The 16,381-nt window shown below is 37.4% G+C and overlaps 5 protein-coding genes across 5 annotated transcripts; 2 read left to right on the plus strand and 3 right to left on the minus strand.

The window, feature by feature from the left end:
* Window positions 1-1,293: 1,293 nt before the first annotated feature.
* On the plus strand, window positions 1,294-4,394 carry LOC104109993 (ultraviolet-B receptor UVR8). Its single transcript, XM_009619404.4, has 4 exons — window positions 1,294-1,670; window positions 2,781-2,997; window positions 3,191-3,503; window positions 3,585-4,394. Exons 1-4 carry the CDS (start codon window positions 1,354-1,356, stop codon window positions 4,067-4,069), a joined length of 1,332 nt encoding a protein of 443 aa, XP_009617699.1. The 5' UTR covers window positions 1,294-1,353; the 3' UTR covers window positions 4,070-4,394.
* A 170-nt stretch (window positions 4,395-4,564) lies between these two features.
* Window positions 4,565-6,177, minus strand: LOC104109994 (uncharacterized). Its single transcript, XM_009619405.4, has 4 exons — window positions 5,872-6,177; window positions 5,277-5,313; window positions 5,077-5,198; window positions 4,565-4,944 (listed from the first exon to the last, which is right to left on the minus strand). Exons 1-4 carry the CDS (start codon window positions 6,124-6,126, stop codon window positions 4,882-4,884), a joined length of 477 nt encoding a protein of 158 aa, XP_009617700.1. The 5' UTR covers window positions 6,127-6,177; the 3' UTR covers window positions 4,565-4,881.
* Window positions 6,178-7,227: 1,050 nt separating this feature from the next.
* LOC104120058 (pentatricopeptide repeat-containing protein At2g13420, mitochondrial-like) lies at window positions 7,228-9,596 on the minus strand. The gene has a single exon (XM_009631734.4). It carries the CDS (start codon window positions 9,492-9,494, stop codon window positions 7,920-7,922), a length of 1,575 nt encoding a protein of 524 aa, XP_009630029.1. The 5' UTR covers window positions 9,495-9,596; the 3' UTR covers window positions 7,228-7,919.
* Window positions 9,597-10,685: 1,089 nt separating this feature from the next.
* LOC104120060 (CASP-like protein 2A1) lies at window positions 10,686-12,612 on the plus strand. The gene is made up of 4 exons (XM_070181897.1): window positions 10,686-10,948; window position 11,019; window positions 11,824-11,940; window positions 12,036-12,612. The coding sequence occupies exons 1-4, from the start codon at window positions 10,770-10,772 to the stop codon at window positions 12,306-12,308; spliced, it is 570 nt and encodes a 189-aa protein (XP_070037998.1). The 5' UTR covers window positions 10,686-10,769; the 3' UTR covers window positions 12,309-12,612.
* A 482-nt stretch (window positions 12,613-13,094) lies between these two features.
* LOC104120059 (DNA-directed RNA polymerases II, IV and V subunit 12) lies at window positions 13,095-15,722 on the minus strand. Its single transcript, XM_018778993.3, has 3 exons — window positions 15,585-15,722; window positions 15,408-15,500; window positions 13,095-13,422 (listed from the first exon to the last, which is right to left on the minus strand). Exons 1-3 carry the CDS (start codon window positions 15,625-15,627, stop codon window positions 13,400-13,402), a joined length of 159 nt encoding a protein of 52 aa, XP_018634509.1. The 5' UTR covers window positions 15,628-15,722; the 3' UTR covers window positions 13,095-13,399.
* Between the last annotated feature and the right edge of the window lie 659 nt (window positions 15,723-16,381).

Consider the following 16,381-nt stretch of genomic DNA (forward strand, 5'->3'; position numbering starts at 1 on the left):
ATTCATTTTCCTTTTTTCCAGACAATAAGGGTTATAATTGATTTTGTTTGAGTACGAAAATAAACTTGTAGGATATATCATATACATATGTTTCAATTCAAATGACATATTGTCATGGACTTCCCTAACTTCAATTTCAAAAGCTAACTCATGAGGTAAAACGTAAATCACTTATTAATTGATCAGACTTTAATTTCATGTCAGATGTAAGATTAAACGTCACGTTCTTAATCACCATAATCTGCATCACTGGTTCAAAAGCTAGGTCCTCATGTTGAAAGTTTTCATCCTCTGTTAAAGTCTATATTTGAAAGACAAGATTATTTCCGAGGAATCAACTAAATTGGTCGAGAAATAATGCGGTGTTACGAGTTCAAATTTATTGTCCAATTAAGTGATTCTTCCTTAGTAAACTATATATCAATAAACTAGCTTTCAAGTCCAATTTAGGATTGATTGCATGAAACTATGAATCCTTTGCATCTATTCTTCTCTACTTTAAATTCAATATTTAAAAGATTAATTATAGTGCTTGAGCCGAGGATCTATCGGAAACAACCTCTTCTGCCTGCACACGGGTTCGAGTCGTGAAAACAGGCTCTTGCAAAAATGCAGGGTAAGGTTACATACAATAGGCCCTTGTGGTCCGACCCTTCCCCGGACCACACGCATAGCGGGGGCTTAGTGCACCGGACTGCCCTTTTAGGGAGAAAATCTCAAATTATTTACATCAAGTAGCCGCTTTGTGGCATATATTTTAAATTTACCACAATTTAAAAATATGTTGTAAATCTAGCCACCATTGGCTACACAACATGCGGCTTCTACTTCCTATCTCCTCTTCTTTTTCCTACATCTTATTATATTTCTGCATCTTCTTCTTCCATCCTCTCCTTTTCTTCCTGTATCGTCGTCGTTATTTGCTTCTTTTAATTTTGATTTAAAATTTGACACAAGTACTAGATTGAGATTTAGACCACAGGTGTAACAGTTCAAACTTGAGATTTCTTGTCTGAAGTTAACCTATGGTACTTTGACCTAAAGTTTACTTTTTAGCTAAAGTTGCACTAATTTTTAATTTGTGGACATAAATTTTAAGAGCAACCTTAAAAAATGGCTATTTGTGCAAATAGCTCGAAATATTCTTCGTAAAGATGAAACCGGTAGCCAAATCTAAAAAGCTTCTATTTAGAAATTAGCCAGTGCATCGTAAATTTCAGTTTTAGGCTAATTTCGAAAATGGCTATATGTGCACTTGCCTCCAATTCTTCAAAGAGATCCGAACCGTTTTAAGTTTACTCTGAACACCACAAAAAGGATCCAACGACCACTTACAATCGGGTCGAAATACAAATGATGTTACAGTTACTGAAGCACGGAAGAATTCCGGCGAGTGATCTCTGCCGCCGGTGGATGAGCAGCAGCTTTAGTAGGAAAACTACGGTAATGAGCTTCGGTGATGGAAGCCACGGGGCATTGGGCTTGCCGTCGTCCATCATTGGTATGGGCTCCGACGCTTACGAGCCCACTCCTATTCCAAGCCTTCCGCCCGATGTTGTTACCATCGCCGCCGGTCACTTCCACTCCCTCGCCGTTACTTCTGAGGGCCATGTTTGGGCTTGGGGTCGTAACAATGAAGGCCAGCTTGGCCGCGATCCTCTTTCTCCAAGGTTGAGATTTTTTTAAGATTATATCAATCAATCAAATTAGTTGGTCGAATACATATATCCTCTGTATCTATTCAGCTTTATTAAGGAGTTTGCTCAAAATTCGGTATCTTTTATGCTCTGACGGTATAAAAAATATTTACAGTTACTTAAAAGGTACTTGTAGCTAATTCTATTTAATACCACTGATGGGTAGCCTAAAATAAATGGTAACTAACATGCTATAACATGTTAATTTACACTTATAGTGTGAAAAATTCATTACAATCAAATGACTAATATCCAAGAATCATAGTGTGCCAAAATGATGATCCTGACAGTCTGATGTATGGAAACCACTAAATTCTTTAGAACTTTGGCAACAAAGAATAGTAACAGCAATGGACAAGTTTTTTGGTTAACCAAACAACAGCTTATTCCTTAAGGGGTCGTTTGGTACAAGGGATGAGGATAATTATCCCGGGATAGAATTTGGGATTGTATTTATCCCATGTTTGGTTATAGGTATTAGTTAATCCCTGGATAAGTTTTACACTAAAATGATGGAATTAGCATCCCATATAGAAGGTGGGATAGCTAATACCATGGGATATCCTTGTTTATCCCACCGTTGTATCAAACGACCCCTAAGGTCATCGTACCTGTAAAAGAAATTCCATGATACGAGAATAAAATATCGTCACTGCACCAAAAATAGAGTTTATTACTCTTAAATGTTTTTTTCTTTCTTCCTTTAGATTGAGTTGTGCTAGAGTTCTTATAGTATCCTGGCTTATCTCTATTTGTTTGTCATATGAATGTCCATGAAAAAGTTTCGTTCTTTTCATTTTTCTGAATTAAAAATGTTGTAGAATTTGCTTTCTTGACTCTGTTAGTTATCTCGGTTCTGATGACAAAAAACTAAGCCCCTCTTTGTTCTATGTGAGGTAGGCAGATGATTGATTTTTTCTCTAATAGCATACTTTGTGTATTCCTGAAGAAACTCATGTTTCCCCCTCTATCCTATTTTCGTCTTCTATATTTTTCTCCTTTTACTTAGTGCCGTGTGAGAGTGGGGAGTTATTGGGTGTTTGTATCGCTAACATGGAAATCCTGTTTCCCAATCTTGTACAGAGAATCATGGAGCGAACCAAAAATAGTAGAAGGATTAAATAAAGTAAGAGTTCAAGCTGCATTCGCATCAGGTGCCATTTCTGCTGCCATTGGGGGCGATGGGTCTCTGTGGGTTTGGGGAAGTTCCAAGCGCGGACAGCTTGGTCTTGGTAAAGGAATCACGAACGCTGCCTTACCTTCCAAAGTTGAAACACTTTCTGGAGAAGAGATCGTTAAGGTGGTCATTCAATCATGCTTAAGGTAGAAGAAGTTCTACTTGTCAAAAAGATAGGTGGAAAAAGTTAAACTGGAAACACATAATGATATGATGTGCAACAATAATAACCAAGTAGACGGCGAATATTATTCAAATGCTTAAAAGTTATTTTTTGTAGGTTTAGGCTTGTTTTCAATTTGTTTGGTGTTGGCAGGTCTCATTAGGCTGGGGGCATGCTCTTGCATTGGCTAAAAATGGGAATTTGTTTGGCTGGGGATATTATTCAGATGGTAGAATTGGCAATATAGGAAGAGAGTTGGAGATCTCTCCACTGGAATCAAACAGTACTAAACTAAGTTCAGGAGAAGAATCTTCTGCAATTGAAGCTGCTGAGAAGTCAGTCATGGAAGCCATGGAGAAGGAAAAGGACATGCCTATAATTTGGGAGCCCGGTTCAGTTGAGGAGTTACATGGGTTAAAAGTTGCAGATGTGGCTTGCGGACTCGACCACTCTTTAGTCCTTTGCTGTAAGTCACATTATTTGATGTCTATATACTTGAAATGTGCATGAATATGTGGTGATGGTGATTTTTATTTTCTAATTTTAGGTGATGGGGCATTATTTAGTGGTGGAAGCAATATTTATGGCCAGTTAGGAAGACTCAATAAAGACTTGGGGATGCAACCAGTTGATATACAATTCCGTCCTCTCTCTATAGCTTCAGGTTTAGGGCATTCTTTGGCAGTTTGTCATGGTGCTTCATCAGAAGCAATAGAAGATGCAACAAGTGTTGTATCTTGGGGATGGAATCGAAGTTCTCAACTCGGGAGAGAAGGTCCAGAGGACATTCCTAAGGTTGTAGAGGGGCTGGCTGGCGAGACGCCTATTTCTGTGTCAGGAGGACGTGCACATTCCCTTGCTCTCACAGCTAAGAAAGAGGTTTGGGCTTGGGGCTGCGGGAAGAATGGAAGGCTTGGGTTGGGCAGCTCTGCCGATGAAGTGGAACCTATGTTGGTTGAATATTTGGAAGGTTGTGAAGTAATTCAAGCTGTTGCAGGGTTGGATCATAGTCTTGTTCTGGTTGCTGAATAATGCAGTGAGAATATGGAGTACATATTTGTAATTTTTCCTGAAATTTCTTACTTTTGTTTGTTTTTGCTTCACTTGCTCTACTTCAATAAAATGGTAGAACCACTTAAGTTTGCCGTATAAGATTAGCTTTAATATTGTCATTTACCACAAAGAGAGTGGTGATTGTGGTGAGCTCTTGTGATGTAAACAAGCTCTAGGCTGTCAGCATAGTTAAGAATATGAGATTTTATAAATATAGCTTCAGTCAAATTGTATAATCATGAAGGGAACTTCCTTGACTTATTTATTCATCAAACATTTCAGCTCTTCCCAGTTTGGGGTGTAATATTGTCCCCATTGTCCATCATCTATATTTCTTAAAACTGCATTAGGATAGGCTGTCTACATCACACCCCTAGGGATGCGACTCTTTCCCGATTCCCGCGTGAATGCAGGATGCTTTGTGCACCGGATTGTCCCTTTTGTTCTGTAATCTTAAATATGAATCCATCAAGCTGAAGATCTTAATCTTGAAATTTCTTAAAAAACACCACGAAATAAATGTTTGATTTCAAAAAATAAAGAAGTAATGCTTGGGAAATTGTTCTCAAGTATTAGTATCTTTCGCCCTTGAATGGGCAAAAGCATCCTGCTAATAAAGATAGAGGCTATTATCCTACAAAACTAGTGCTCGCCTTCATCATCCCTCAGACCGGTTGATGAAGTTTTGGACAATTGATATGAGCAAACATTTGGAATCATGAAACTGTCTGTACTAGCTCGTCCCTAGTGCCTTTGAACGAACTTAAAGGCCTCTCTTCAACTCTATAGGTTCAAAAGTTTGCAGGGCTATCATCCAACTGTTTCTCATCTTCTATATCCACCTCTAATATTTCCTGAGAGAAAAAAAAAATCAATGAATAAAATAGGTTACTACCAAAAAGGTTGATCACAAATATGAAAGACCTAAACACCACTAGTTGAGGAAATTAACACTGATAATTTTTGACATTCCATTAAATGCTCACTGGAATTCTTTGCTTCAAGTAATTGCCAAGTCTTGCTACAACAGTAGAACGTTTATGCCAAAACTTGCCACTTAGTCTAAGCTTCACATAAGGTCCATCCACTTCTGCTAGTTCTGCTTTCCCTGTACATTTTATTTCCTCTTGTTAATACAAAAAGGGAGACTAATTTAAATTCAATTATTCCTTTGATGAGAAATCACCTGTTATCCCAACTGAAGTATCAAAAAGTTGTGCCAACTGCAGAACCCAAAAAAAAGGAACAAATAAATACAAGTAAAGAAGATTAATAAAACCGGACCCAAGAAATGAATCTTATATATCCAGTTCAATATTCAAAGAAAACTAATGATATATCATCCAAACTGTGGCCCAAACAGTCAATGAATAAAGTAGGTGAAAACCATAGCAGATCAGGATCTAAATATTGTAATGACGAAAAAATTTAAGTGATTTATTTCTATCTGTCTAAGTTTTGATGGACAGAGTTATTTGTTACATGTCTTCGTGCAGAGGCGAAACTAGGATTTCAAAGTAACGGGGCACATGAGCGGACTGCTCAACCAGTACCCTATCAGGCTTTTGATCTTAAGGATTCCAGGCAAAATATATAACCGTTTCCAATATATATGCACATATATATTTAGAATTTTTGCCGACATTATCGGGTCCGATGACCCCTCCTGCATATAGGTCCGCCTTTGTCTCGTTGGAGGTAGTACGTAGCCGGTGAAATAGGTGGAGGAGTACGCAAGATTTTTTTTTTTTTAAAAAAGGAGAGAAAAATTAATAATTTACCTCAGCCTTAGCATCTTCTAAGACTTGATTGATATTTTCTTCTGTCAAATCAAGAGGTGAAAGTGAAGCTGATAATATATGCCTTCTTTTACTTGGTCTTGATGATATTCTTTGACTTTTTACCCTTGTTATGCTTCCATTTACCTTAGAAGCAGATAGTGTCTGAAAATTTAGTAGTAAAAGCGAAGCAGAAGTGAATTTAGGTGGTGTTGAAGTTAAGTGTTGTAAATGGCAGTGGTGAAGTTTCAGTGCCATATTTTCTCTTTTTTTCCTTTCCTTTCCTTTTGCAGTTTGTTATCCCTTCTTTTTCTTTCAGATTGAATTTGTGGCTAGTAGCTATTGACTTAAGAAAAGCCTTTTCTCAACCACAAAAAAAAAAAAAAAAAAAAAAAAGAAGAAGTCTCCTTATCCTTGTAAATTGCAAAAATGTTTTGTCTCTTTTACAAATTTAGTTCAGCAGTGTCTATATATTTATGGGATTAGGCTGCGAACAGGCCTCGGGTAAATTAATGTAATTAAGAAGTTTTCTCCTCCTCCTTTCTTTCAATGTCCATGTTCACGAGCTTACTTACTCAAATAAAATCTTTAAAAAATAATACTCATTATTTTCCACAGTTGAATTACTCAATTTAAACAACGGCAAAGGGCCAAATATACCCCTGTACTTTCGAAAATGGTCTAAGAATATCCCTCATTATACTATTGGGTTATCTATACCCCTGTCGTCATACTTTGGAACAAGGTTATCTATACTCTTGTCGTCATACTTTGGAACAAAAATACTCTTATTTGGATGGAGTGTCACATGGCAGCACCAGGTTAAAACTACCAATTTCTTTTTTTACCCGATCCGTTTTAAAAAATCCACCGTCCGACCCAATTTTCACCCCACTTAAAAATACAACCTAACGTAAAAAGCCCTCATTTTATGAATTCTCACGTCTTTGTAATATTAGTTGAAGAGAATCGTTTGTTTACGTAATTTTGTATCTTGTGTATGAAACATTAAGTTGTCTATTTGTAATGAATATGCTTTTCTACCATCTTAACATGATGAAATCTTAACACTGTAATGGATATGCTTTTCTATCTTCAGTGCTTTTATTTTTCAGACTTAATGAACCTTGATATTTTCATCTCTTTGCTAAGAAGCAAATGATTAAACTTGCACAAGAGCTATACCAACTGTAATCCGTGCAGCTATTACAACTCTTTTTGTCATACAACTCTTTTAGACGTAGATAACAACAAAAAAGATTTGCATAATCTTACACAAAGCAAAGAAAAAAAGGACCAAAAAAAAAGAGCTGCAAAGATCATATTAAAAGGAAAACTGGAGTATGACTGCAAAAATAGTCAAGAACCAAGGTAGAAACTGCTAAAATAATTGAAGATCTCAGCTTAAAACAATAAAAGAGTACGGTCATAAGCCGTAATCACATCGCCAAGTTAAGAACAATAAAAATGTACTGTCATAAGCAGTAATTACATCACCAAATTAACCAACCAAAACAAGACTATTGTCCAAAAATTAATAAACTACTGAAAATGTCCCTTCATTGGCTTCAACTTTCCAATCCTTTTTTGACGTTCAACTTCCAACTGATTTGTAGTCATAGCAGCTTTGCCCTTCCAAATTAAGTTGTCTGGTGTATATGGAAGATTTGTTGGAATACTAATTCCTGTATGGTCACCTCTGAAGCTAATTTGCCTGGTCCCAGTTGGTATAAGTTTTTGCTGCCTCTTTTGGAGTCTAGTAAGTGTTAATGAGATATATAACCTTGGGCCTTAAATCAGGGTCTGCTTCATGCTCAGAGTTGGGGTTCTCAAAGTCTGTAAATGAACCTTGACTGTTTTGCAGTCCTGGAGTAGGCATGAATACACAAGTGTTGCTTTGGCTATCTTGTGAGTGTTTGGGGGGGGGGGGGGGGGGGCTGATAGATTAATGTCTTCTTCGATTGGACCCCCTTCTTCTTCATCAATTAAACCCCTCCTAAAAACCAGTTAGCTCTTTAGCTTGACATCAGCCCTTTCAAGACTTGATCAGATCACCTTCTATAAGGCTTGAGGTGATAATTTTCGAATTCTGAACCAAAAGTTATTGTTTCCTCGTCAAGCCTTTTCTTTAACCTTCTCCAGGTTCTCAACATATTGGATTGTATTAAGCCTCTATAAAGTGTCTCAAAGGTCACCTTGTGCGGCAAAAATCCTTTTTCTATCATTTCCATAAAGAATTCACAGGCCGTTTTCCATTTTTGTTTCTCGCAAAATCCATGAACCAACAATGTATATGAATCTAAATCAGGCCCTGCTCCAGACGCCTTCATATCTTCCCAAATATCTCTGGCCAGCCCTATTCGACCCAATTTCAATAGCATCCCTAACAATATATTATACGTACTCACGTTAGGTGGGCAGAGGGAACCCTGCTTCATTTTCTCGTACAACCTCAATGCACCATCGACATCCTTCCTCCCTTTGTACTCTTTAAAGAAGCAATTGTAAGTTGCGGATGTGGGAGTCACTCCATTAGAAACCATTTGCTCGAGTAAAAGCTCAGCATCTTCAATCCTACCACAAGAGCAGAGGCACTTGATGACTGAGCTATATGTCACAATATTCGGGCATATCCCTTTGCGTCTCATAATCCTTAATTTATCAAGTAATAACTCCGGCTTATGAGCCCGGCTATAGACATGAAGGAGTACAGAATAGCTGGTCACATCCGGTTCCACACCTCGTTCAGTCATTTCATCAAACACCTTCTCTGCTTCCCTAATTACCTGCTCAAATCTTCCCTCAGGATGCAAACTCGCTCTCCTGCAAATCCCATTCAACAACACATTGTAACTCACCACGTTCGGATGAATTCCCTTCTCCAACATCTCTTCTAGAAACCTCCTAGCCATATCTATATTCTTCACCTTACACCAACCATATATGAGAATGGTATAAATCTTACAATTGAGCTCCAATCTCCACTTCTCCTTATTGAACACTTGAGTAGCCACTTTAACATATCCATATTTACAAAGAGTATCAAGAAGATAACAAAAATACGACTTCCACACTTGCTCTTCACTTTCTTCATCCATAAATATATGCATTTCACTGAATGCCCGAATGGCTTGACGGGTCAAACCAGCAGAAATAAGCCTACGGATCAACAAATAGAAAGTAGTGAAGTTGGGTTTAATGCATTTCTGTTCCATTAGGATAATAATCTGCCACGCAACATCGAACTGGTGGACTTTGCATAGAATGTCGATGAGGAGATTCAAAGTGTTGGAGTCGAGGGAGTAACTGGGATGTGACTGGGAATACTGGAAAAAGGAGAGGGCAATTTTGGAAGAGTTTTTTAGGCGAAGAAGGGTTTGATGGACAAGGAAAGGGGTGAGAGAAATTCCGTGGAGCTGAAGAGAAGATTCCATGGCGTGAAATGGATTGCGGTGTTGGACGAGCACTTGGGAAATCAAGTCGGCGTCGTTTGAGGGTTCCAATTGCGGCAGTGACGGCGGCCGTCGATTCACTTCTGAACAACACAAAAAGCGGAGGAAATGGAGACAAGCGAATAGGGTTTTGGTTTTGGTTTTGGAGAAGAAGAGAGAACGGGCTTGTTTCATTTTGATCGCTGTAAAATTAACGACGGATAGTGTGAGGTTCGAAACTCAGTGGCTAACGAGTCTCCCCTCTATCCCTTTTTACTTAAATACAATATTAGATTTATGTCTTATCACATCTCGAACCCGCAACTTATATTTAACCTGTATATCACGCGTTGTAATTTTACCACGGGATCAAAGCCGTTGGCCTCTATTATGAAACTAAATTTGAGCTTAATTACCTTATATTCAGATTTCGGGGAGGATTTATAGCCCCAATCATGGGTACGTGAAGTCTCACCGTCAACCTAAGTTTTTTATGTACGTAATTTTTAAAAAAAAATCTAATATAATTTGTTGACACCCATGCTCCAAAAAGATTGAATGGTGCACTTGGTTGAATATTGAATTATTTATCCTGAGGGAGAGGGATCGATTTCCACTTAATATTTTTTTTTCCTATTCTTTTTAATGGTGCATCCATATTCAAGAAATCCTAGATTCGCCTGCTCATTTGTCAATAGAAATTGGGATAAAGCTTAGGGGTATGACATACTTTCTCTAGCCTACTTTATTTCTCTTCTTTTTTTTTTTGGCTATTTTTACACATAATAAGGAATCCAACTTCTAGCATTAATTAACAATAAAATTGACCATATTAACCCTTACTATCTATTTAATTTGTTCACTGAAATATAACATATGCTTCAAGACTCTTTACTCCAAGGGTAACTTTGAAAAAAAAGAAGTTAACTCTTCTTGATAACTGAAAAAATCAAATATTGTGACCACAAAAAAATCAAAATGACAGTGGATGACTGAGGAAGTATACTAATTTTTTATTAGAAAACCAAGTTCATATCAGTTTTATTTCCACCTGTTTTCTATCATATTCTTTCCCAAGGAGAAAATTTACTGATTGCAGCAAATTATAGCAGTTCTCTGCCATATCTCCAAGAAACAAAGATTTATATCTTTAATGTTCTCCATAAATGCATTAATTGGAGGATCTAAAGGGCAAACTGGCTCTTATTGTTGTCATTATGAAAAAAAAGATTTCTATATATGTTCTCCATAATGCATAGTTATACCAATGATGAGGTTGCCTTAATTTGTTGCATAGAAATGTGTGACAAGTTTTGATGTGCATTAAATGCCAAATTACCCAACTTTTTATCTAAGCTCATTATTAATAAGTAGGGGCATATCTCCCTCTCACTTTCTCCATTGCCATTATCTTTGGTTAAGTGTCGATAGGGGCGGAGCTACAATATTAGTTACGAGTTCGATACTTTAATGAGGTCACCACAAGGCCTAGAGGATGAAAATGGAAGCAATAGCAGCATGCAAAGAGCTGAGACAATGCTGCGACTGCTGCCCATGGCACTATGTGTAGTGGCTCTTGTAATCATGCTCAAGAACTCCCAAACCAATGACTTTGGTTCCCTTTCTTACTCTGATCTAGGAATCTTCAGGTAACTATTTCCCTATAATTTTAAGTTTTATGCAGGGCAACCTGGTGTACTAAACTCCCGCTATGCATAGGGTGCGGGGAAGGACTGGACTACAATGGTCTATTGTACGCAGTCTTACCCTGCATTTTTGCAAGAGGTTGTTTCCACGGCTCGAACCCGTGATCTCCTGGTCATATGTCAGCAACTTTACCAGTTACGCCAAGGCTCCCTTTCATGATAAGCAATATCGTAGTCACCTTAGTTTTACTAGAAAATTACGTTGTGTAGCTAGATCAATTTTTTTTTATGTATATATGTTATATGTGGAATCCAATTAGCTTATTCGTGTGTTTATTTCTTTATATTTTAACACCCCTCAGTAAATTCTTGACTGCGCCACTAATGATAGCATGATTAGACCGGCGAACTTGGTAAATTAGTAAATAAACTATAAAAGGTTAAACTACAACAATCATGTAAATAAATTTTTATACTGCAAGTGTATACACACGCACATTATCTATTCCTCATCTGTATATGTACAATCATCTTACTTCTGAATTTTCATATACTTTCTTGAGATGGCTATTAGCCTTTTTTCATGTTCTATATATCCCAATGGAAATTCTTTCTTGTTATAAAAAAGTCTGAAATTTGGCTAAAATTGAACCAATAGTTGGTTTCCAACTTGTATAATGTTATCAGAGGAGGAGCCATGATTTGAACTTTATGGGTTCTAAATTCTATGATATCTGGGTTCGGAATTTTATTTTTGTACATATTTAGTGAAATTCTTAATAGAAATATAGAGTTTGGACAAAAGCTACTGAGTTCGACTAAAGCCTCTAGCTCCACCCCTGAAGCTATGTGGGTGAAATCTTTGAATCTGCTGCAAGTACCTTGTACATGCAAATGGAATTGGTGCAGCTTATTCCCTTCTATCAGCTATAGTAGTAGCCGTTCCTCGTCCTACAACTATGCCTAAAGCCTGGACATTCTTCCTCCTTGAACAGGTTCTTTTCCCATTTATAAGTACAACAAACGTCGATCTTATTTAAGTTTTAAAAAGCGTTCCTATACTGACAGTGTAAAACAATTTTACTTGTAGATCTTGACATACGTAATATTGGCTGCTGGAGCTGCATCGACTGAGGTGGTTTATTTGGCGTATAAAGGCGATACGGCTGTTACATGGAGTGAAACATGCGGTTCATTCGGAGGTTTCTGCAGAAAGGCAACAGAATCTGTGGCCATTACATTTATTGTAGGCCTTTGTTATGTAGGGATTTCTCGGATTTCATCTTACAGACTTTTCAGCAAATATGATGCATCAATTGGGGACTATAAGAACAAGGGAGGAATTGAAATAGCTACTTATTGAGATGAATATTGGATGGATCCATTGTATGGGTAGCTAACTGAGCACTTTCTAATTTTTGGTTGCACTGCCCTATCTATACTGCAGAATGTAATAAACATTGACCTAAACGTGTTGCTTCAATTCAATATCATTTGTCATCCTCTCTATTTGCTGACTTATTAAACCTTGTATCGTTCACGCAGAGATCAGAGAAGGGCCGCACCCCAAGAGGTGTGATGTCATTACTCAAACCCGTAACCCATAGGTCACACGAAAACAGTTTTACCGCTACTGCATCACTGCATATGGGCGCTCCCCAAAAGCTAGCTGTTACCAAGCGGTAAACTATATTAACTCGGCACATTTCAAATCAGATTCTATAACCTATGGACCTTAAACCTACCTATTTACAACCAAGTTTTATCTTAGCAAATAATGTATATCACGTTATGTCTCAATTTCAAGTAAACAAGCATCAGTTATATGTATTCTCACATAATCTAATATTACATAAAATAAAAAGGCACTAGAAATTCTCTATAATATCTAATTCACGAGAGGATTTATTTATGGGAAGAAGGAAAAAAGGGAAGACAAGAGAAAGGGAGAGATGAAACAGATCTTTACTGAAACTTCTGCTATGTATGTATGTACCTTTAGTGAAGTAGTCAGTTAGCTTAGGCAGCATCAAGATTGAGTAGGGCTATGAGCAAAGTTGCAACTGCAGTTCCATACTAATTTTGGACTAAAGAAAAGTAGTAGTACAAAGCATATACTAAACCTTACTTGAGAGCAAACTAACCAATATGCAAATAAAATGAAAATTCACATTCACAAGGAAACACAAAGTTACGAAGGTTTTAATATACCAAATGTTGCACAAGATCTTGTTTTAAATTTGAGCTTTCCACATGACACAACAGTGAGTTTACATTGAACTTGCCAATGCGCCCACAAAGAAAGCCCACGCTGAAAGGTAACAACACAAAATGACCACACGAGAAAAGCACCGTAGCTAATAGCTATTACATGCTAAATTTGTACTTCCATAGGAAAAGGGCTCGCTGCCTTTCTTAATCAATTGCGTATTGACGCTGAATTGGTTTCAAGCATCACCGAGCTTCATACTGCACAACTGCACCAAAACACTATAGCCTTAGTACAGACGAGACAGTATTTACATCCTGATTTATTGTAACACTGTTAATAAGACCTGGAAACCTTGTACTGAATAATGGTTCATTTAACTTTAGAATCTCCAGATTTACAAACAAGAAAAGCATGTATAAGCACATCAATTAAACCATCTTAGGACTAGAACTCCCAAATTTATCTTTCTGATCTTCCGGGCTATCACAGTTGCTATCAACCAAAAAATGAAATTGCAAATCACAATCCAGTGGAGGACTTGGAGCACATCAGTGGATGCGGGATCACCTGCTACCTTTAGGAAGAGTTGAACGATTTTAAATTACACATGTTTACACTTAATACTAAATCCAAATCTATTGCCTCGAAAGAGCAGTAGGTGGGGGTTCGACTCTGCAACAACCTTTATTAGTTTAACATTTGGACAGAGACTCCACCATTTGCTGACAACACGTGGAACATTAACAATGGTCAATGCCAGCTTAACACATGTATATACAGTTTAAAGAACCAAGTCATGTCTTATACTAGATATCAACTGGAAATTCACCTAAAATGCTCAAAAAGAAAAAAGGCTAATTCACCAAGAACATGCTACAGTTATCTGCAAACATATTCAGTTTTACCCAATACAATTTTGTTGCTATTTAACTTTATTTCCTGTCAGTCGACTGCCAACCACAACTAGCCAACCAATGAATCATGAGAATAAGTCTATAACACTAAAAGACACTTGTGAGGCAAGGAACTTAAAATACTATTTAATTGTTGACAAGTTCCACAGTTGTCTTTACCATTTAGCAAGCATTACTCAATAAACACAATAAAAATAATCATAAAACCAAAATAATGATCACCACATAATTTTAAAACTGTTAACCTTCTTCTGAGAGTTCTCTTTCACAACAATTCAACATTAAAATGAAATTTGTACAACTCAATAGAGGCACATCATTCCCATTCCCCGCCAGCCCATTAATTGAAAAATGAATAGCACCTGAAATTACTTAAATAAAAATTACAGCACTTTCTACAAATTCCATATTTATCTAAGATCACCAATTTATCCAACACCCCTTTGAGCCTCAATTCTATAGCCTAACAATGTTAGAACGAACGGATCCACAAGCCTTAAGCTGCTAATATATTCCTAAGAAAAATTACCTACTGGAATTGAATCACTACAATATCAAAAGGGGTTGTCCCTACAAGGTTCCCAAAACCTATAATCCTCACAAATAGGCATGAATTTAGATTAGTCAATTCCTTCCAAAGAAAGTGAAACATCTATGCCAACTCAAGTCTTAAGCATAGAATCCCTAAATTCAGTATTATAACAACATGAAGTAAGAGGCAGGTCCAAATCCCAACAGAGGCAAACAACACTAGGCGATTTCTTCCAATCTGCCCAAGTGTTGGTGGGCAGAGTTATTAACTCTAATACCTGTGTTGGTGGGAGGTAGAGGCATTCAATAGAATTAATTGAGGTGCACGCAAACTAGCACGAACACCGACGTCATTAAGGAAAACAACTACTAGTATGCCTCAATCCTAAACAAGTTAAGGTTGGTGTGTGTGAGCTTGCTCAGATCGCCGGTCTCAAGCTCGGATAAAGGATGGTTGTAGTAGGTTGGTAGCTAGCGTAAAACTTGACACTTTCATGATGAATCCTAAAATCAATGATTTCAAGCTAAGGCGAACGAATCCCTAAATATAGTGACTACTAATTAACACATAAAATTTAAAAAGTAGATCAGATTGCCAGTCTCAAGCTCGGATAAAGGATGGTTGTAGTAGGGTGGTAGCTAGCGTAAAACTTGGCACCTTCATGATGAATCCTAAAATCAATGATCTCAATCTAAGGCGAACGAATCCCTAAATCGAGTGATTACTAATTAACACAAAATTTAAAAACTAGATTAAAGGGTAAAAAAACGTTAGAGAGAGAGAGAGAGAGAGAGAATTAAATACTTCTGCGGGTTCGTTTCTTGTAGAGAATACGATAACCACATTCACGGCACTGTATCACATCACCGGGCTTTAGGGTATTCTCCTGTCCACAATCTGCAAAATCCAATAATAAAGCTCGTTAAACCAAAACCAAACACGGCAAATATGAAAAATTAGGCAATGAATAGGTGAGGTTACCTCCGCAGATGTAGCTGACTGGCTCAACAGGTTGAGAATCCATTAATAATATTAACAACTATTAGCAGAGAAAGAGATGAAGACCAAACAGAGCGAGAGGGCTTTTAGGAGGGTTTGTAGGGTATATATAGAGCGATTGTACGCGGGCTTGGACCGGGTCATTATCCGTCCACTTTATTAACGGTCTGGGCCGAGTTGGTGAATATGGGTGAAATTAAAAAATAGCCAGATTTGGTAATTGAAAATTTTGTCACAGTTTCAAAAGTAATCGACATTTAGCCACTTTTCATGTAATGATAAGTCTAAACGAAAAGTTTCAGTATAATATACTGGTCCAGCATAATATGTTGGAAGTTCATACACAGGTGCTCCAATCTTCAGTATATTATGCTAGAACTTTCCGTGTGTTGGAGTTCCAGCATAATATGCTGGAAGTTCATACACAAGTGCACCAATCTCCAATATATTATGCTGAAACTTTCCGTGTGTTGGAATTCCAACATAATGCTGGAGATTGGTGCACTTGTGTATGAACTTCCATTATGCTGGAAGTTCATACACAAGTGCACCAATCTCCAGTATATTATGCTGGAACTTTCCGTGTTGTAGCAAAATAGTGGCTATTTTTCAATGACTTTGCAAACGCTGACTATTTTTCAATTATCAATCCAAAAACTGGCTAGCTCGTGCTATTTTCACATGAATATGTGAAGAAGAGATGGGTCCAGCCCAGCTCATGACCTCTAACTACTTTACTGGGTCGGATTCTGATCGAACCGTGTTGGGCCTTTTTTTTT

This window comes from Nicotiana tomentosiformis, chromosome 8 (genome assembly GCF_000390325.3).
Source record: "Nicotiana tomentosiformis chromosome 8, ASM39032v3, whole genome shotgun sequence".
Taxonomy (NCBI): Eukaryota; Viridiplantae; Streptophyta; class Magnoliopsida; order Solanales; family Solanaceae; genus Nicotiana; species Nicotiana tomentosiformis.

Excerpts from the sequence above, each read along its gene's own strand:
- LOC104109993 (XM_009619404.4), top strand. The coding sequence starts at position 1,354 with ATGATGTTACAGTTACTGAAGCACGGAAGAATTCCGGCGAGTGATCTC. Across the intron at positions 1,671-2,780 it reads CGCGATCCTCTTTCTCCAAG|AGAATCATGGAGCGAACCAA; the intron begins GTTGAGATTTTT and ends AATCTTGTACAG. Across the intron at positions 2,998-3,190 it reads CTGGAGAAGAGATCGTTAAG|GTCTCATTAGGCTGGGGGCA; the intron begins GTGGTCATTCAA and ends TGGTGTTGGCAG.
- LOC104109994 (XM_009619405.4), bottom strand. The coding sequence starts at position 6,126 with ATGGCACTGAAACTTCACCACTGCCATTTACAACACTTAACTTCAACA. Across the intron at positions 5,314-5,871 it reads TAGAAGATGCTAAGGCTGAG|TTGGCACAACTTTTTGATAC; the intron begins GTAAATTATTAA and ends TGGGTTCTGCAG. Across the intron at positions 4,945-5,076 it reads ACTTGAAGCAAAGAATTCCA|GAAATATTAGAGGTGGATAT; the intron begins GTGAGCATTTAA and ends TTTTTCTCTCAG.
- LOC104120058 (XM_009631734.4), bottom strand. The coding sequence starts at position 9,494 with ATGAAACAAGCCCGTTCTCTCTTCTTCTCCAAAACCAAAACCAAAACC.
- LOC104120060 (XM_070181897.1), top strand. The coding sequence starts at position 10,770 with ATGAGGTCACCACAAGGCCTAGAGGATGAAAATGGAAGCAATAGCAGC. Across the intron at positions 11,941-12,035 it reads CATTCTTCCTCCTTGAACAG|ATCTTGACATACGTAATATT; the intron begins GTTCTTTTCCCA and ends TTTTACTTGTAG.
- LOC104120059 (XM_018778993.3), bottom strand. The coding sequence starts at position 15,627 with ATGGATTCTCAACCTGTTGAGCCAGTCAGCTACATCTGCGGAG. Across the intron at positions 15,501-15,584 it reads AGTCAGCTACATCTGCGGAG|ATTGTGGACAGGAGAATACC; the intron begins GTAACCTCACCT and ends TGGATTTTGCAG. Across the intron at positions 13,423-15,407 it reads CAAGAAACGAACCCGCAGAA|TTGTGCAGTATGAAGCTCGG; the intron begins GTATTTAATTCT and ends GTTTTGGTGCAG.